Genomic DNA, 21,303 nt, shown 5'->3' with positions numbered 1-21,303 from the left:
TTATTCTATCTTAAATACTTTGCACCGGTAAACGGGTCGTAGATACATTTATCACAATCGTCTCGAAATATTTACAAGAAATAAATATGTCTTGATTATATACCTATATGTAACCGAACAAAAATTTATCGTAAATATTCGAGCTTCTTACCGCTAACTGATCCGGGGCGCGGAAAAAAATAAAACCGCCTTCAAAAATAAGCGCGTTACAAAACACGGAGAAACTAAAAAGCAAAAAATAATAAACCTTTGAATTCAGATTTCTTATCGTATTGCAATAATCTAAACATCCAAATTATAAACAAATCAATTATTTTTGTAGTCGGTACCAGACCTGTTCGTCGCCTTGCTATTGCCTATTTGCCCCACCCAACCATACGCAGGCTGGTACCGACTCCAAAAATAATTGATTTGTTTATAATTTGGATGTTTAGATTATTGCAATACGATAAGAAATCTGAATTCAAAGGTTTATTATTTTTTGCTTTTTAGTTTCTCCGTGTTTTGTAACGCGCTTATTTTTGAAGGCGGTTTTATTTTTTGTTAAAAAGTTTGTTTATTTGTTGATTTTTAGTGGTTCCTATTGATATTATATGCATCAGTCCGAATATATGCACACTAGTGAAAGAATTATCCTTTAACTCCTAACCGTTGAGGAGTTGACCTTCCATCATCAGCTCAGCCACATAAAATTATTACCATCAGGCGTAAATACTGGTGTACCTTTGAAAAATACACTAAAAACATTACATGTGCCTGTAACATTTGAAGAGTTCCCTCGATTTCTCCAGGATCCCATCATCAGACGCCGACTTGGTGCCAATGGGACCATCTCGGGGTTATACCCGTACGATCAAAAAAAAAATTTTGAAAATCGGTCCACAATTCTCGGAGATATCGAGTAACATACATACAAAAAAATAAAAAAAAAAACATTCAGTCGAATTGAGAACCTCCTCCTTTTTTGAAGTCGGTTAAAAATCTGATTGATAAATAGAGAAGTAATCGAAGAGCATTTAATTGGCCGTAATATGTGCAACGGGAACCGGGAACGGCAGCTCGGGACATCGAGGGGGCGCGGGTGGCGCAGTGTAGGCCATTCATCTCGTGCGACGCGGCCATTTTGTATCTACGTGGACATCCGTCACGCTAATCGCTGCGTTACACCTGCATGCACCAGCCTTCCGCCTCTGATCCCCCAATACATTCTCATCAATACCGAACAAAAAGCTTAATAATCAGTCTTTAGTTCATTTTCATAGATCCCTTAACTTATCATAGTTAAGATCGAAACGTGATCACCCATTTAAGTTTCACAAATGGGTAGCTTGGAATCGAAACTCGGTTAAAGTAGACGACGCGGAGTAACAGGAAGTAATAACTTTATCCCGAGCTTAACTGTGGGAGTACCGTCCAACTAACATTATGCCTGCCAGTAACAAGTTAATCTAAATGCAGCCGACTGCTTCTACCAGCTAGTTCTAGCACGCATCGCCGAAGTTTAATAACTGAGAAATTTGGAACACGCTCGCCTTCGATCCGACCGGTCGCCAAAGATTGAGTTGAGCTTCTGTTTGTTCTTAAACCAAAGTTACTCGGTACGGTTTAGAAAAGATACAAACGATAAAAATATTTACAAAAGACTATAAATCATGCGGACATTATCAGCAGGCGCTGTGACTGGAATACTGAATATTCAGATGGTGTTTGTTTGTATTTACTTTGAAAGAGCGATAAGCGCTTTTCCGTTTTTTCATTGAATAAAATATGGTGCAAGAGGCTCGCGGGCGGCGTGCAACGATAAGCCGTCAGCGCGGCTCTTCCCGTCACGTAGTGCGACAGTTAATTACGCGGATGTAAATAAATCATCGCAGACGGGTGCTGCGGAGGGCTTCGATTCCGAAAGGCAATTATCTCGCGCCTCATTGACGCCGAAAGTGAGCCGAGCGAATCGCGCCGCCCTCACCCGCCTCGCAAGTATCTGACACCACCTAAGACGCGGTTATAAGGAAAAATCGAGTGGAGGATTTCTGATGGCTACGTGCCTGGCTCACAGCAATTGTGATGCATGGAGGGATTTCCGCACGCCGGCCGATATTGAGCCGAAACTGCGACCGCCGGCGCCATCGCCGTCCCGTTATACATTATTGCTTATCGGAATGATATCGAATGAGGTCCGCCATTTTCGTCTTTTCTTAGAGCCGAGAAGTATCGCTTACCTGAGACGCGTAAACCTTATCTTCCCCCGATTTCCACTTAGGTAGCAAAAACGGCATATTGGATCGTGTTACCAAACATTACGTTGTATGGATTTTGTCAAGACGAAAACCCATTGATATTGATGTGAAGTTCAACGTGTAATAACATGGATATTATTTAACGTTTCAGGGTCGGTGTAACCGAGAGAAACCGCCTTGCAAGTACTTCCACCCGCCCCAGCATCTAAAGGACCAGCTGCTGATCAACGGCCGAAACCACTTAGCTTTGAAGAACGCCCTAATGCAGCAAATGGGGCTAACGCCGGGCCAGGTGCTGCCTGGCCAGGTCCCCACCGTGGTCAGTACCTACCTTCTGCACCCCAACCCTGACTACTCTTTAAATGCTTGAGCGATCGGTCCTCAATACGGACTGTACTCACTGCACGCAACACGATGCTTTCGGTGTACTGCTATTCCGTAATTTTTAAGCGATTATAATCACGTAGAACTTTTATTAGATACCTACTCTTGTTTGTTTAAGTTGTGCCTCTTTTTATGTGTCATATTTTTAAATAATGAAAGGCTAGATACTTGTAAGTATGTCTAATTACTCTTCAATATAAAATTCGTAGTAGAGAATAGTTGTAACAAGTTCTTTAAAAGTTTAAATTTACCTATGCAGAAACATTATTATTTGAGTCATTATCGTTGCAGCACTCTTTCCAAGTTTTGAATACGATTTTTAAATCTTGGCAAAGTAATGAATGAGTGTGCAATACTTTTGCAATGTTTGTATAAAACCCAGGCACAACTTAAACTTTGTTGCTGGCGGCCGATCGCTCCACACTGCTTGAGCATGTTTGTATAATTCGTTTCTTAAGTGGCATGACTGCTCTCCAAACTTACACGCGTATGAAATGGGTATAAGGTTACCTTACGCTGGTTTAATCACCCTAACTACTTGTACATTCCCTCACTGTTCACACTATCGCTGAAGTCGCGAGCCAACCCCCCTCGGCGTCCCTCTTTGCGTTCGTCCTTGTGTTGTTAAATTGGGTCGATGTACTAACCTAGTAGTTGAATAGTTGCGTATGCGATGCGCGGGGTGACGTCGAGGCGGCGCGGACGCGGCTGGGCGCTGCGGGCCGGCTCTCGCACGATGAGTAGCGTGTTTGTGTGGTTTTGTGTAAGGTGGGCGGCGTGAGCGGCACGGGCGCGGCCGCCAGCCACATCGCCGCGCTGGACCCGATCAGTCTCGCCCTGCTCGCCCCGCAGGTAACGCCGTCGTCGCCGCCGCAGCCACTACACCTCCCCACGTCCTGCTCCTGACACCCTCACGTCCTATCTTATTCGCAGATAGCGCTTCCACGTACCTCGCAACCACTAGATCCGCATAAAGCTCCATTACCCCAGCGTCTCCTTCTCCTTACGATATAACTGGTGGCCGGTGGAAGCTTTACTGGACAGACCGTATGCTTCAATTGAAATTAATTTGGTTGATTCTTGTTTAATGCATGTTTTAATACGCTTGTCTGGCTATCTATTTTATAACACACGAAACGACTAATATTCAATCGTAGGTTTGTAAATGATATTGGCTTGTGGTTTATTTTGTACTAAATGCTTGCTGTGGATTTTGTAACAAGAGTCTGTATATAGAATGTAATAGGCTGGGTTATAAATACGTAGTAGTGATTTGATTTGTATATAATTTGGTAGTGTGCGGTGGGTAACAGTTGTGTTGTACGTGACAGGCGACGTCCCCGTACCTGTCGGGCGTGCCGGGCTCGACGTACGCGCAGTACTACGCGCCGCAGCTGATGCCGGCCGTGCTGGGCCACGACCCGGCCGCCGCCGCCGCCTCGCCGCTCGGCGTCATGCAGCAGCCCGTGCTTCAGCAGAAGCTGCCTCGCACCGACCGTCTCGAGGTAACTATGCCACTTATACTACTATCAGACACTACACCTGTGTAGCACTTCCTATATAATAATGATATGCCGGGGACCGAACTTGTCTTAACTATTTGTAGATACTTGATCGTTGACAGTTCGACATCCCGTTTATACGAGTAATAAGGAATTTTTTGGTCAAGTTAGTTTAGGCGAATTTCATCAAAATCGAAAATTGATAATTTAGCTGTCCCTATTATCGATACTTACTTAGAAGTATGAGTAATATCGGTCTCCGGCGCATGATTGGGCGCCCGGGCCCATGCCCTTCCCGTGTGTCTGTGACGCGCGTGCGCTTCGCAGCACTCGCTTACTCCCTCTGGTGATGCGGCTACACTGTTGGCGCAACGGAAAGATTCGAACGTCACCAACTGACTCTGTAACAGCTGATACGCCGATTGCGCCTACAATGTAGCTTCCGAAAGCTTAACCCTGAAATTACTTAAAATAGCAAAGGGTGGTCCAATATATTGATCTATTGTAAAATCTCTATGAAATTGAAATGTACAAATAAATGCGACGGATGCGTATATTCTTATTAAATTGGTATTAAATTTTATCGAAGTAAACAAAAGCGGCGTCCGGTCGAGATCAACACTGCATATGTTACAAAAAATAGGCCCAGTACCGAACAAAAATATTCATAAAAACTGTTTCCCAGAAATTTAGCTCGACGATGAGAATATTATAGTCGATTCGATAGTGTATGTCGAGCTATGTACATTGTAGATATGGAATAAATATGTACATTATTTGGGGCGTTAGGCCGAGTCAGCAGCGAGTGTAAGGTTTAAGGCCGAAGCCACGGCCGGTAGGGTGTCGGGTTAGCGGGCTAGTGGGCAGTGGGCGAGTAGAGCGTAGCGAGGTGCGCGAGCGGCGGACATGCTGGTGTGTGGTGGTGCAGGTGTGCCGGGAGTTCCAGCGCGGCGCGTGCAAGCGCGCCGAGTCCGAGTGTCGCTTCGCGCACCCGCCGCCGCCCGTGGCCGCGCACGACGACGGCTGTGTCACGGTGTGCATGGACGCCGTCAAGGGCCGCTGCGTCCGCGACCCCTGCCGCTATTTCCACCCTCCCCTGCACCTGCAGGCGCACCTTAAGGCGCAGGCGCGCGGCGCGGTACGCCACCAGGCTGCACGCTCTTGCCTCGCTCGCTCGCGCTCGCTTCTCTTCTTCCGCTTGGTTTCGCTCGCCGCGACGCCGCTTCTGTTCGCAAAGCTTATTATGTTCAGTTCGCCGCAGCGCCGGCTCGCGCCACGCTTCCGTCGCACTCACGCTTCACTTTATTTTTAGTTTTATCTATCGCATAATATCACCTTTTGCCGAGCTTTAGGTGTATTCTGTGCATCTACTACATCGTTATTGTTTCTGTCCCGTCCCGCGACGCTTCGCTTCACGTAGACGGCCGCAGCAGCGCAGCAGCCGGCAGCGAGCGCGACTTCGGAGCCGGGCAAGAAACGGCCGGCGCCCGCCGAGCTCGAGCCGCCACCGGTACAGCCGCCAGCTTTGCACGCTTCACCTCCGCTCCTCGTCCCGCCCGCACGATCCCTCCGCGCGCCTCTCCTTCCGTAGCCACCGGGCCGCGCCGCGACCGGGAGCCCCCCTCGCTCGCGGCGCGGCCCGGCGCAGCCTACACCTCCGCTCCCGAGAGACCCGAGAACCTCCGTTCAACCGTCTTGTTTCTCGTTTCAGATGGACATGAAGAGCGTCGGATCCTTCTATTATGATAATTTCGTAAGTATCTCGATACGGTCGACCCGATCGCTAACTTTACCGTCCGGGTCGCCCGGACGGCGAACGCCCCCGCCGCGATACTGATCCGTCTCTTTCGTCTTTCAGGCCTTCCCCGGAGTGGTGCCGTACAAACGACCCGCCGCCGACAAAGCGGGCGTCCCCGTGTACCAGCCGGCGACGACCTACCAGCAACTGATGCAGCTGCAGCAGCCGTTCGTGCCCGTGTCATGTGAGTACCCCGCGCCCGTGTCGTCCGCGCCCCGCGCGCGGGCACGCCGGCCGCGCCCTCGCCCGCGCCGGCGCCACTGCCCGCGCCGCCGCCGCAGCCCGCGCCGCCGCCGCCGCAGCCCGCGCAGCCCGCCACGCCGCCCCAGCCCGCCGCCGACCCCGCGCTCGACCCCGCGCAGGTGGCCAAGGAGGTCGCGCACAAGAACTACGCGGCGGCGCTCGCGCTGGCCGCGCAGCAGTCCGCCATGGCGCACGCGGCGGCCGCCTACACGCAGCAGGCCTTCAAGGCGCGCGCGGGCATGCCGGCGGGCCTGATGCGCGCGCCCTTCATGATGCCGCGCGGCTGGCCCGCGCCGCCGATGCCGATGCCGGCCTACTACCAGCAGCCGTACATGTACGCGATGCCGCCGCCCACGCCCCCGGCGGCGGCGGCGGCGGCGGCGGCGGCGGCCGCGGTCAATCCCTACAAAAAGATGAAAACGACATAAGCGGGGCTCGGCGGGCTCCCGCGGCGGAGGGCGCGGGGCGCGGGGTCTCCGCGTAGAGACTCGTATGTGTGGCCGAGTGTGAGCCCCGGCCTGTCGGGGCGGTTAGCGCTAGGCGTGTTGTCACATTTGTATTGTATTATTGTAAGGACGAGGCGAGAGGATTCGCCCTCGCCGAAGTCTCCGTAGTGTAACGCTATATCTATTCTATTGTGTATTCTACTCACTTACCGTTATTATCTTATGCGTGTATATTTCTCGTATCTACGATCCCGGTAATAATAACGCTTGAATGCATGACTGTACGTTTTTTTATTACCTCTTGTCGATCGTCGTTTATCGTGAGTATCGTCGTACTGAGAGTTGAGCGCTTAGTCCGTCGATCCCGCTACGTACACGCTTGTTCTCGGAGGAGGTCCGCACGGGTGCGCTTTGGCCGATGTGTCGATCCCGAACCTAGTGGTTTCCGGCTTGCAGCTGCAGGCCCGCACCTAACACCGCCGCCTTCTAATTTTCGCATGGAATAGAACCCACCACCCTATACGTTTGGCTCATCAGGTATTGTTCTCATTATTCTAGAGGCTCCTCGTGTGTGCTCAGTGTGCCGGCGTGCTCACCACTAGCGCAGCAGTCGCGGCGAGCGCCGCCACCGCTTTTTTATTTCGGTCGCACGTTCTTTCTATTTATTTTGAACGCTTTCTGTTACATGCCTTCCGAATGACCGCTTCGGCTGTCGTTGCAATCTTTTGTCGCTTTTTGTGTTGGGACGGTCAGGCTGTGCGCCGACCAACGCGCCCTTTGTGGTTTACACCGACGAGCGCGGACAGGTAACGAGTGCCGCGTGCAGTGCCCACCGCCGCCACGCCCGCACGCTTGCACTAATCCCGTCGCCCGGAGCGCGGAGCCTGCGTCGAGACTCGAGACGCATGTCGCTTATTAACGCTCCCTAGGCTGCCACCGCGTAGTGCGCGCACTGCCTCCCCAGTAGCCTCTCGAGCTCTGCTCTAACCCGCTAACCCTTCACCTTACCGGCGAGTGCATCTCTGCTACCATCCACTATTCCACATTTTGTATGCCCTTTTATTTCATTGTGACGCTCGAATCGATTGGTTCATCAGAATTTATTACATTTATATTTAAGAATTTTAAATTTAAGACTAAATTGACGATGTCATAATCATAAATAATGGCAATTATGTTTCTATGATAAGACAAATAATTATAAAATAAAAATATAGAATAGAAAACTGTTTCAAAGGCCTAAAACTGTTTTTTATTTAAACTCAAAGTTACAGCTACGAATTTGACACAGAATTATATCGATCGTGTACCTATACCATAAAAAAAAAAAAAAAAAAAACATACAGACGACTTGATAACCGTCCTTCTTGAGATATGAGGCGACGGTTAAAAATGAGCGTAATTACCCATATCCATACTAAAAATTAAGCTTGCTTCGTTTACTATGCTTTAGTAGAGACATTTTAGTTTGGTTCTTCATGCTTAAAGTAAGCTTATGTAGAATAAGCGCTTGTTAATAGTGCCACCAACAGCCCGAGCACACGATCACTCCTAGCGGCTATTCACACCAGCGGGTAAAGGTACGCTTTGGTGAAGTGAGCTTTTTAATCGACAACCCATTCACGCACAAAAGGAAGATAGGCAAGGATCAATTCGACATCATGAAATTGTATCTTCCTTTTATGCCTATGCAGGTTTTCAGGTGTCGTGTTTTCCGATGAATTCTATATCTAACATAGTACTTGAACAATGATGACACAGATGATTCGGACATGCTGTGGCTGACCGCACGGTCGCGAACTGATGGCATCGCTTATCAGGCGTCTCATGTGTATCAATGTCATCATCCACATCAGCCATTTAGTCTTTGTGCTGTACCTGTATTTGATTATATTGTAATGAACAGTTGACGCTACAACTTACTTGTTGATGATTTTTAGTTTTGTATAGTGAGACATACTTGCTTTCAAATGTGGAAGAAGTCACTCTACAGTATTGCCTTGCTTACACCCGGTAAGATACAATCAGCTTACTTTAATATCCTCAGTATAAGTGATTTCCTGTTTGTCGCCTAAACTGAACCGCTTCTCGAGCACGACTTGACTAATGAGCCTACAAACGCTTCTTATTAATTTACCAATAATGACATTAATGATAATGACACACTCACTGGCGGCTTCAGTTTAGGTGGTTATCTTAATAAAAATAATGAAGCCAAATTATATCAACTGTTAAAAAGTTGACCAACTGACATTATTTGGAAGAAAACCCCTGAAACACTGCTGATATTGCACTTTAAAACATACCTACACCTCTATTCGTCAACTTTTTAGCACATTGAAATTCACCGCTTGCCAGTGTCAACTATCAACCGCTAATAAGGGGGATATTTATAATAATATAGATTTATTATTTGAACTTAATGCTTTTACATTTAATTTTATTTTTAACTGTGCGTAGTTGGTAGTTGAAATGAAAGTGGTGAAAGGAGACATTCGAAGTGACTGGAAACTATGTACACTTGCTTTCATGCTTTTAGATCCAATCACGAGAACGTGTCATTAGCCTCTCGACAAACACGTCACGTCACTTCGAGTTTCCTCCGTCAATGCTTAAGTGCTTCGCAATTGCGGCTTCAATCCTCGCTTACGTTGAGGCCTATCTGATGCTTACTCAAAGTGTTCACGTAGATGTAATAATAAATACTTGGTTTTCTTTTGTTTGTCGTACAGTAACCGCACTCTCTAATGGTCATTATGTTGCAGTTTGTACTACCACTAACATGTCACGTCCAGAACTGTCATGTAAGCTAAAGGTATAAATTTATTTGTCTATTTACATTGTAACCATGCCTACGACCGAAGCATGACCGGGCCGAGTCTCGCCGAGACCGGCCGGTGTCTAATCATCACGGCGATGCAGCCACATACCGTAACTTCCCCACACAGCCTCTTAAGCTTTGTTATAGCAACAGTTGGTATTTATTGGGTACACTTTGGACGCTACAAACCTCTAGTACGCCCTTGCCCTGGTAAAAGTTGTCTAGCATCATGCTTTAGCTTTTTTGTAAAATATAGTCACGCTTAAATGAGATTGGCTGCGCAATAATGATTATACTTCAAGCGTTCTGCATGCCATTTAGATATTATATATTCATACCTACTATGTGCATAATGCAGCGTACCTTAACACCACTCTCTGACGGTAACGGAATCGCGAACGAGTTCACTCCTTTCTCGGGTCGTACATAATGCTGTGTAAATTTATCTATCAACAGATTTTACAATATAAAGGTGACACACACTTAACCGGCGGGCTAGTCAATGAAAGAATGCTTGGAAGGTCCAATCATATTGTGCAACGAATCTTGTAAAGTTATTGTAATATTAAAGCAGCGAACAATTTCGTTTCTTGCAGTTTCGCCTTCCGTGTGTCCCGTTTAGTGTTTATTTATGTAGCGAATGAGAAACTACACACGCATAATCCTATTTTCTGATTAGTACTCTAGTGTCTACTTCTCTTGGACGGTAATCTATTAGAATTAGAAATGCCAATCGAATGCTCTTATCATGTGACACGTCTCGTACAGATTAATACTAAGGATCTGGTCCCTCGACTTGCCCTGCTCTTTGATATTACAAAAACTATTTCAGCGTTATTTTTCAGACGGCTGTGCAATAAGGATATTGTTCAATGTCAGATGTATGAATGTTCAAAACAGTGATCAACTAGATTTAGTATTAACACAATAACAAAACAAGTTCATGAACCGTTATCTTGTATTGACAACAATAGTCATGATTATTACGAAAATATATCAAAATTCAAGTCTTAACTGTTCATGATGTAGTTATATCTATAACCATAAAGCGGTCACCATACAGAGCTCCTGCAACGAACAGGACATTTGATACTATAAAAAGACCAAATCGACTATGACAATAATTAAGTAATTCGTAAGAACGTAACGTGTAAGTGATACTCATTTATTATTGAATTCGTCCGCAATATTCAAGATTTCAAGACTTCAGAGTACATACTAAGAGATCATTTTATACAAGACTGCTCCGAGTGGTTCATGACATAGGTACCCTCTGGATATGCAACTTTGGTCATTGGTTCCTAATCCTAGGCGTTGTAGGAAGTACTGTGTGGTCGCCTGCGAACATTGTAAAGTATAATGACGTAACCTAATAAGACATTGTTATATTTTCAGTTACTGGACACCCTCCCGGTGTGCCAAGATTTTAATCGGCAAGGATGTACAAGACCTACCTGCAGATTTGTTCATATTCGTGAAGGTGGGTTTCATTACTTTTTTATGATACCAATAATAATTAGTTATTTAAATCACTGCAAATAAGTCGTGTAACTTTCTCTATTAAAATATTAAATCATTTAGCCTGATTACTGTCACAACATGAATCTGTATGAGAATGGCAATATTTAAGCATTAAACTAATAACATTTAGATTTCTTTATAATTTTGATGATATTGTGACGTGGGTGAAAGTCAGTGTTTTGACAGTAATTTTAATACGACAATAAAATTACAAGTCCATTTAATAATATTTATATACCTCTCCTTTCCCTCATATTTTATGCATGATTAATCACTGTGTATGACTAATGTTAATACCTAGTCAATAAGTAGCAAATTATTTAAAGTGGTATGTAGTCCGTAATTAATTAATATTTAGAAAATTAGAACGTTAGTAAATATTTATTAGTAATTGCGTTTCCAAATAGAAGATCTTACTTAACTTTTAATAACTATAATGTATACTATTGTAATAGATATGTCGGTAGTATTAGATATGTATTTACATCATAGTCTCTTAGGCCCACTTGCACCAAACATTTAACTCGGGGCTAGTGGGCTGTCATCTGTCAAATTCCATATAAAATGGTGGGTTAACACTCGGGTTAACCCTCCATTTTAGTAGCTGCAAGAGGCCCTTAGATATTTATTAATTTTCCAACTTCCATCATATAAGTATTAAAGATTTAAAATCACGTAATATGAAATGAAATTAATTGACTATTCGTAAGTACGTAATATTCATACATTATCCCAATATTTGGCCCTAATTTTTTTTCCTCGCAAGTTAATCTGGTCGATTCGAATTTAATTATTCGATCTGTTGCCGACATAATATGATAGTGGTATGTCAATGTCAACAGTGACGCCTAGTGCTCAATAAATGTCGAATCGGGTCGAACACATATTGTAATTTAACTCGAAACTAAGCGTGTGATACTATACAGCACGACCACGGATGATTTTATTAATTCTGATGCGGTACAAATTCACGAAAAAAAATGTACTTTTTTGTACTGACGTTTAAAAAAAATGTACCCTTATGATTTTGGAGTTTCGACATAGGGCCCGGGGTCGTGCTAGGTAGGTACTCCCTGGCACGACCACACTATATTTAATGAGATTTTAAATTTCTGTTGCAGTACAAATTCACGAAAAAAAATGTACTTTTTTGTACTTACCTTTTAAAAAAAAATACCCTCATGGTTTCGGAGTTTTGACATGGGGTGTGGTCGTGCTAGATAGGTGGTACTTCCTGGCACGACCACACTATATTTATGTTTAATTTGATGGTCAAATGAATACTAAACAAGTGTTTTGAAATTGTACTATGTAAATTACTTCAAAAACTTAGTGCGGTTGTGCCAGGGAGTACCTATCTAGCACGACCACAACCCATGTTGAAACTCCGAAACCATGAGGGTACTTTTTATAAAAAGGTAAGTACAGAAAAGTACATTTTTTTTCGTGAATTTGTACTGCAACAGAAATTTAAAATCTCATTAAATATAGTGTAGTCGTGCCAGGGAGTACCTACCTAGCACGACCACGGGCCCTATGTCGAAACTCCAAAATAATAAGGGTACATTTTTTTTAAACGTCAGTACAAAAAAGTACATTTTTTTTCGTGAATTTGTACCGCATCAGAATTAATAAAATCATCCGTGGTCGTGCTGTATAGTATCACACAACTAAGCTAACCTAATGTGTCAATGTGGAGGTCTGTGTGCAGCGAGTAAGATACGTGTTGTGATGTTCCAGGGTGCGGGCTGCAGGTGGTAGGGTGCCGCGTGGTGGTGTGCCGCGACGCCGCCGCGGGCGCGTGCCGCCGCGCCGCCTGCCGCTACTACCACATCCCCGTGCAGCTGCCGCCGGCCCTGCGGCCCCCCTAACCTCCTCACCCTGCACACCTCCACCCCACCCCCTCCCCACCCCCTCACCTTCACCCTCGAGTCCAGTCCCAGCCCGCAGCGCCGCGGTATCCATATCGATCTCGCCTCTGGCACACTCGGGTTCGGCAGGTCCAGCCGGATCGCACTGTCGCTCCCGCGGCTGAGGTGGTGATATCTTAGTAAATATCGGTTAGTGTAGAGCGGCCGGGGCGAGCCGCGCTCCCGTCGCGGCCGCGACTCGCCCCCGCCGGGAACGTTCGCGAGTCTTCGGGAAAGAGTGTGTACATATTGTAGCGGGATATGATTCTCAGGCACGGTCATGCGATTGTGATATGAATAGATTTCGAGGCGCCGGAGCCGTTTGAGTAATTTTATCGAGATCGTACCGAGATCGTCAAATAGTTAGTGAGGTTTCAAATGTTTTATTACTATTGTATATTTTTTTTAAGATACGATATGAGTTCCTGTAAAGATCGGTGCGTCTGCCGTTTGGCGTCGCACGACATTGTTGTATATAAGCGATGTAATGTTGAGACGTCTCGGCGCGGCGACGCCGGCGCGGCGAGTCGGCGCCGCCGCGCCGCCGCAGCTTCTGGCGAGACGGCCCAGGCCGGTGTCAAAAGTTGCCTCACCGCACTCCTATAATGTGAGCATTTTTGTGAGAATTATGTTAATTTTTTATGAATTATAAAATTTTGTTTTACTAGGTGACAAGTTTACAGTAGTTTAGATTAAGTGAACCAGTAATGAAACACCAATAGAGTAGCCGCTTCTCTCCTTCGGCACTAAAACTTTTGACGCCGGAGCACAATTCACGTTCCGTCGGGCGGCGCCGCGCGCGGCCCGGTTCACACTTAGCATAGATCACGACACTCGTAGAGTGATAGAGGACAGACATTCGAAATACAATGAACGTTATCGGACAATATTAAAATGAAGAAGGCATACTTCCGAGCTATTTAAATTCTAGGATAGAACGTCGGCTTTATTCCAGATAGATTTTGCTAGATAATCATTATTTTATAACGATATCGATCCTCGTTTATCGAAGCACAAAATAGTGACCGGCGATCGAGTCCGATTACCTCTCGGGGAAGTACAGCATTACGAAATAGCTATCGTTTTCGACACAAACAGTATTAACGTTTTGATCAAATTTATCTCGTCGTATGTATGTAGGGGTGCGCGCCGGAGCGGCGACGGCGGTGACGCGCGCTCGCCGCCGCCGTCGCGCGCGCCCGGCGCACCCCGGAGGCATGGAAGCCTAATGCCTAATATTATTCCTAGTCCATATCCTTTTTGTTGATCAGTCATGCGATTAATATTAGAATAAATATTAATAATTTGATTTATTCCTCCCATTTAGTGGATATTTTGATAATGATATATTAATAATAAAAAATATTTAAGATACATAATACATATTTGATTCTAAATCCTGATAAAGTGACACTACGTTAGTAATTTAGTCGGAGGGATACTTGTGCCGTGATTATATTTTTAGGTATATATTATGAAATAATTCCTAGCGTCGGAATTAAAGAAGTGATTAATGTGTAAGCGTGTTATGATATATTTATTGTCGTATCGTAAGTGGAATGCCATATCGATAAAAGGTGAATATATCGGAAGCGGAGTCAAACTCATTAGAACTCGTTGCGTTTGTGTTTATGTTGGTTGTTATTATCGGTCCGTGCTAGTGGCTAGGGTGAACTGTTCACTTTTATCAATACGGCACGCAGACTCTTAAATGTATAAGTTGTCATTTTATTTTTTGTTGAAATTTATCGTTTCATGGATTATTTGTTGCCTATAATTTTTATAATCAAAATTTTATGATCTGACGCATTTATTGTAAGACAATCGATTACTTTTATAATTAATTAGTGTGATAAAATGACTATGGTATCAAATTGCCGTTATGAAAGATGAACATCGAAAGTATCCTTCCTGTTTAGAAGGGACTCTTCAGGCCCAAGGTTTCTAGTGGATTTTATATTTTTTCTTTTTGTTGTATTTTTAATGTTGCGTGTGTCTTACACATAATATATTTCATTTTTGTGATATTTTTAACTATAAAGTACTGTTATTATAAATCCAAGTGGAATAATGATGACCTAATTAAATATTCAAGAATTTATTTGTAAATCACAAAAAAAATGTAAAACTGTAAATATATTGACAAAAAAATGAACTGCAACAATAATTGATTATTATATCTCTCATCAAATACACTGTAAGTTCTTTGAGTACCTTACTAATGGTATCTTATTATGTAGTGCAGTCTACTTAAAGGTAAACCGGTCCAGTGAACAAATATTGATAATATTGTGAACATTTTTTATTCACGAGCAATCACAGAAAGTACATGACATTGTAATATTATTTATGAAATTACTATGTGATGTGATCTTCGGATCAATTTTGAGTACAGTATAGATAATAAACAACTGAATATGTGATTTGTACATTTTATTTATACCTTCCTGTCTTAGTTTTTTTCGCCTTCCTGAAAAGTAGAAATTCTATACGACTTACGACAATTTGAAATTTCCAGCATCAATATACTTAATAATTTCAAATTGTTAAACACCACAGTTTATAAACTAAGAACTTTTAAAGTATTTAAGGTACAACGGGCAAATCTCGACTGGGAGGCAAATGTAACTGTTCCATTTTTTCCATGTTTTACAATGTTTGCATTATTAAATAGAGTGTCCACCGATTATATATGGTAAGCGTGTTCAATAGATACATGTAGAACTCAACATCATAGTCTAATAATGGAAAAAATGGATTAGTTACAATTGTCCCCCAGTCGAGATTTGCCTCGCTGTACCTTACTCATAAACTACTGTGAGACACTAACATTATCAAACATGTAAAATCGGGTAACTCACGTAAACATGTCGAGCGATCTTCAACAGTTTTACGTGAGTTACCCAATGACATTAAATACTTCTTATATCTATGGAGTTACCCGATTATACATGTTTAATATTTACTCATAGTTACTCACTGTTACCGGACTTACATTGCGGACTGTTGAGGATATACCTACAGGTGCCACATGGAGTGTTTTTTTTTTTTTTTGAGGTGAGTGATGGGAGTTTAGAGGAATCCTCTATCATATCCACAATATATGACGCCGGGATGTCCCGAAGGGACATCCCGGGGAAGCACAGGGAAACATGGAGTGAAAGTACCTTAAATATCATAAATAGGGTATTTTGCTGAAGGAAGTCTTAATATTATTTCTAAAACTAAGTGAAACTGCATTCATGACATTCATGTGGTATTTTCCTCCATGTGGCATAGCCGTGCGTGGGACATCATATTAAACACTTCAGCGCAGCAATAAAGTACCGCAACGCAATAAAACTCGTATGCGAGTTCTCGCGCCGAATTGGACCTTAATCACGTAAAGTTAAAATTTAAATTTGTCATTCATACATCAGTCATAACATAATAAATACATGTTGCAGTTGAAATAATATGGATCATTTACTAGCATACGACAGGTAAGACAAGTGCCGTAGTAGTGAGTAACGGTGCTGTTACACGGGCAACACAATTGCCAGCAATTCACATACCTACCATTGCCGCGTTTGTTCAATACGCACCAACTAACTATGGAGCAAACGGGGCAATGGTATGTGAATTACTGGCAATTAAATTTTCACCACATTGCGTAGGGCGTAAGGTTGTCAATTAAATTGGAAGTCAATCGATGTACTATCAGCTGCAAAAGTGCATGGAGAAATTATGAATGAATTAATTGATAAATTCGCCATCCACTTTTGCAACTTCCCTGTAGCCAAGCTCGTTATATACTGAAAAAACACTTATTAAAAACGAAAAAACTTAATTATGTATAAATAAAATAAATAACAATTCATATGTAACTAGACTCCTTAACTCAAATAATCTTTTCAATTTAAGATTAGCAGTTAAGTACCTATATTATAAATGCATGTACGTTTCTTAGAAATAAACAGATTAAATTTTAAATTTTTTTTTTTTTTTTTTAACTACGATAGTACTTTGATAGTACGGTTAAGTAATTTGAATCCTATAGGCTTCTCTGAGCCGTGACTTATTGACACATTGGGACGGCCTGTTGTGATCTAATTTCTATGATAGTGTAATATCGGCCTTAGAAATGGAAACGCCACATGCAATAAAACGGTTTACATAGACGATGGCGCCCCTATTATTTTCTACTCCTTTTTTCCAGGCTGTAAATTGCACTTCCGCGCGCTTGGTGGCCATAATTGATGGGAAAGGAAAATAATGGGTAAAATAACCACGATACAAAATTTTAATTTCGTAAAACCCCCCGACTTAGCAAAAAACTGAATTATCGGTTCATTCGTTCGAAAGCTACGATGCTACAGACAGACACGTCATACTTATAACACCTGTCATTTTTGCGTCGGGGGCTGTTAAATCACACTATGTTTTATTCTTTTGGGCCTGTATCAGCTATATGATCTCCTTAAAAAACTCCGGTTTCTCCGGTTATAAAAAATTGATATAAGATCAACGTTACTTTATAATTTATAACTAAGTGAGAACTCCCAAAATCTATGAAACATCCAAGACGCAATATGAAGTTACGCTATTCGCTGCTCACGATCATTAAATTTTATGACGCGCGGTAATACGCCTCTTTATATTACCATAATCATAAAAAATATACTTTGCGAACAATTGCTGGCGTCGAGGGGACTGAATGACTACAATGTCTAATATCTACATGTGTTATAGAGGGTATAGCTAACAATTACTAAAACTAGGTCAGGGACTTCATCCATCAGACTGATGCCAATTTCTATAATAAAGGTTTTCTTATTAGGCGGCTCCGTCCAAACAATATACGGGAAGTAATACATATAAAAAAGTCATACAAAGGCTACAAAATGCCTGCACACGTTTTTGTTTTCCAATACCCCCGCGATCCCACACTACCCCGCATCTCAATAAAAACAATTTATTAAATATGAATGGTCGTCGTACCCTGCATTTTGCTACACTATTGTTCGGTATCGTCAACACTAAGAAACCCTCATATTTGTACAATAAAATTTCTTTCTACCAGCGACGTGTCAGGCGTAATCCTCGACTGATCTGCCCAAGGCACAATACCGCAGCATTTCGTGGCAGCTTTCGTTACGCTGCCACGAAATGCTGGAACAATCTTCCACCACCAATTTGGGAGAGCACTACAGTTAGTGGATTTAAGGCAAAACTAAAAATAGATTTAATGGCACAACAAGGTGTTGCTGCCCAATGGCATCAGTCTAAATAGCTTGAATAATAATTATATTACTATTAAGCCGCAAGTAGCTGTGTACTTACTGGTAAATAGCATAATTATATTACCTATATATATATATATATATAGAACGCTAGAACAATCACATCCTTAATATTTATAAATTAATATAATCCCTATTTATAATATACGTATCTATGTATCACCCAATTGTATTACTCAAGGCGCGCAATATGCCGTCCCGCACTCCTCGCTGGCTCCACAGAATACCAGCGCCGTTGGCAACGCCTAGTCGTGCCAACTGCATTGCTGAGTGGAGACCATTTCAGCTTCACATATTCTTTTCATCTGTTTGTATTGTTTTCTTCTTCTAGATTTTATAATTGTTTCTTTGTACTTTATTTGTTATTATGTAATGCAATGGTGTGTGTTGCCTGAATAAACATTATTCTATTCTATTCTATTCATATAAATAAATGCCTAAGTAGAATAGAATAAACAACGTACATATATATATATATATATATATAGGTACTTAGGTAGGTACAGTTAGCTGCAGAGAACAGTAGACCCCCTTACATACAAATTATGAAAGGGGTCTACCTCTGCAGCTGACTGTACATAGAAAACATCCATGACTCAAAAAAAAGTCTCCGTGCTCTAATAAATAATAGATGCCCTGACCGGGATTCGAACCCACGACCGCGGTTTATCAGGTAGGTGCCCTGTTCACTACCCAAAATTAGTAGCGTTCTCTCCAATCTCTCCATATCGATGTACCTACCTCAATCATAAGAGCCTAAACTAGACGGCTCAGCCACGACATTTCTGCATTGGTCTAAACGCGACAGCGGCATAGATTTAGAATTATTAAACTAGATTGTGGAATCACATTTTTTGTCATACTAAATTGAACCTTATCACTGAGACAGAAAGGTGATCGTATCAGACTAGCGAAAACGGTCCACATGAAAGGGCATTGTTTGGGCTGGTGTCCCTCTCGCACGTGTTGCCAGTGTTAATGAGGTTACCATAGTAGTAGTATTTTTATCTGTATATTGCCTGACTTTATAACTTCTTATATTATTTTAGGGTTATATTCAAACTAGGGTTTCGATATATTTCAAAGAATTGGAAAATAATTATAATGTAATTATTTTGATGCCAATAAATCAAAGATTTGTATAATTAAAAAATATGTTCAAATGGGTATTAGTAGATTTGGTAGTAACTTTGAAAATTGACTGGTATCCCCAATGTATGACAGTGATGACGTCGTAGACCAATGTCGTGGCCACTGGTAAAACAAATAAATAACTTAGCAGTTGAGATGAGATAAGCTAATTACAACATCGATGGATCGGAGGAATAAGTAAGTAAGTATGTAAGTAAATATTCTTTTCATCACATTTGCTGTTTAAAGGTAACATTACGTCTACGTGTACTGAAGCATAATGTGCTATTTTATTCCCAAGGGAATAATGGATTTAGTTTTAAAAGTGAATACAATTCGTACAATACTTCAGGCAAAGGATGATTCAATCTGCCAAGGATTTTTATTGCACAAACAAAATTTGTCTATTAAGCTATAAAAGACATTATACGGTATTAAAAATGCATTAATTTATAATCTGACAACATGCTCTTGCTCTCTACTCGCGCTTGACCGCGTGTGTACGCGAGGTGCTTTAGTTATACTTCCGTGACGCGAGGCACCCACCGTTGCCTAGCAACGGAGAGTACAACAGATAAAAATATTGAACTGAATGGAAAATAAGTGAAATTTTAGCATTGAGGTATAATGTACTAGAGAGGACACGGCGAACAAAAAGTTTACGCCATGAACATAAGTCCAGTGGACTTATGTTGCCTCAGTCAGTCTCTGCGCGTGGTGGGAGGAGGTTGTCTCTGACTGCATACAAATAAAATTAAAAAATGCCTTCCTGTGCTATAAGATACTGTTGAAGCCATACGAGAAAATCTAATAAAAGTGACGGTGTCACATTTCATCGGTTAGTAGACAAGCTATTTTGATCTAACTTAATTTAAGTAATTATTATAATGACGGGACGGGCTCCTTAAACGCGATGCTATGGCCGCCATTTTGACAACTGGAATGACTGGAATCATAGATGAATCGCGCAGACTATAATAATTGTGATCATATTCTGTTTTCAATATATAATATAAAAATATTTATTTCAATTTATAGTTTTGAATATTACACGGTTCTAATACGAATTTTAGTCGATAATATTATACAATAAGCATGATTTTGATTTAGTTCTGAATTATAATTCTCATTATTGACAAAAAATAGTGACACCAAACCTGAAATAGTATTTAATGCAACCGGTGTTTAAGGGAGGTAAAACAAGGTGAATGGCGCGATTATTATTCTGAGCGACAGAAACTTACAAAACTAATTTTATTCAAAGGAAATTAAAATTTATGAAAAAAACAATTACTTATTTTTATTTCACTGAGTAGAAATTAAATATAACACAATGTATAATAGTGCTAAAAGTAAACTACTTAGTATTTCACACACAAAGTATAAAACAAAGGTCTACACTAAAAGTGTCGCGTCTAGGTGGTCAAGTCTTACTCTATGACACGGTTCGCTTCACGCGCATGCGCCTCGCGCTGCCGCCGCTGCCGGTCGGCGCACAGAATATGTTTGAGTTGTCATTTCTAGTAGGTACGTAGTACATAGTAGTTCAATGAATTTTAGTTCAATCATATGATTTATCTGCTTTTTTGAACATTGCATTTAATTTATACGCTTTTCGTTCAAAAACTGTTTGTTATCAAAAACAATGGATTTAATATGAATAATCTGATATAAATCAAGATACACTACCGGTCGCAACCCCGCCGGTTGAAGGGTTTGCCTTACGACTGTTTCCTCTGTATTTTTCTCTCAAATGTGATGATAAACATTGTGTGTAACTCGGGGAGTATGAATATTACTAACTCGAGTCTTTAAATCGCTCCGGCAAGCCGTCGCGATTTAACTTACTCTCGTTAGTAATATTCAACTTCCTCCCCTTGTTGCACAATGTACTATTATTGCACCACAAGGATAACAGATTACAAATAGCAGACATTAAACATAGGTAGCAACAGGCGGTCTTATCGCTGTAGGTATGCGATCTCTACCAGACAACCTTAGGGTAGCAGGAAACAAAGAATAGACATT

General features: G+C 42.1%; 2 protein-coding genes across 2 annotated transcripts in view; both read left to right on the top strand.

The window, feature by feature from the left end:
* Positions 1 to 6,890, top strand: part of LOC125227564 (muscleblind-like protein 2) — an 85,944-nt gene extending 79,054 nt beyond the window's left edge. The window contains 6 exon segments of the mRNA XM_048131906.1: positions 2,389 to 2,556; positions 3,953 to 4,126; positions 5,052 to 5,261; positions 5,835 to 5,876; positions 5,982 to 6,135; positions 6,138 to 6,890. Of these exon segments, the coding sequence (XP_047987863.1) occupies positions 2,389 to 2,556; positions 3,953 to 4,126; positions 5,052 to 5,261; positions 5,835 to 5,876; positions 5,982 to 6,135; positions 6,138 to 6,592 (1,203 nt within the window). The 3' untranslated portion in view covers positions 6,593 to 6,890.
* Positions 6,891 to 8,005: 1,115 nt separating this feature from the next.
* On the top strand, positions 8,006 to 12,961 carry LOC125227565 (muscleblind-like protein 3). Its single transcript, XM_048131907.1, has 3 exons — positions 8,006 to 9,425; positions 10,827 to 10,911; positions 12,693 to 12,961. The coding sequence occupies exons 1-3, from the start codon at positions 9,219 to 9,221 to the stop codon at positions 12,821 to 12,823; spliced, it is 423 nt and encodes a 140-aa protein (XP_047987864.1). The 5' UTR covers positions 8,006 to 9,218; the 3' UTR covers positions 12,824 to 12,961.
* Positions 12,962 to 21,303: the final 8,342 nt, after the last annotated feature.

This window comes from Leguminivora glycinivorella, chromosome 6, assembly GCF_023078275.1.
Source record: "Leguminivora glycinivorella isolate SPB_JAAS2020 chromosome 6, LegGlyc_1.1, whole genome shotgun sequence".
NCBI lineage: Eukaryota > Metazoa > Arthropoda > Insecta > Lepidoptera > Tortricidae > Leguminivora > Leguminivora glycinivorella.
This window is presented reverse-complemented; position numbering and strand designations above follow the sequence as displayed.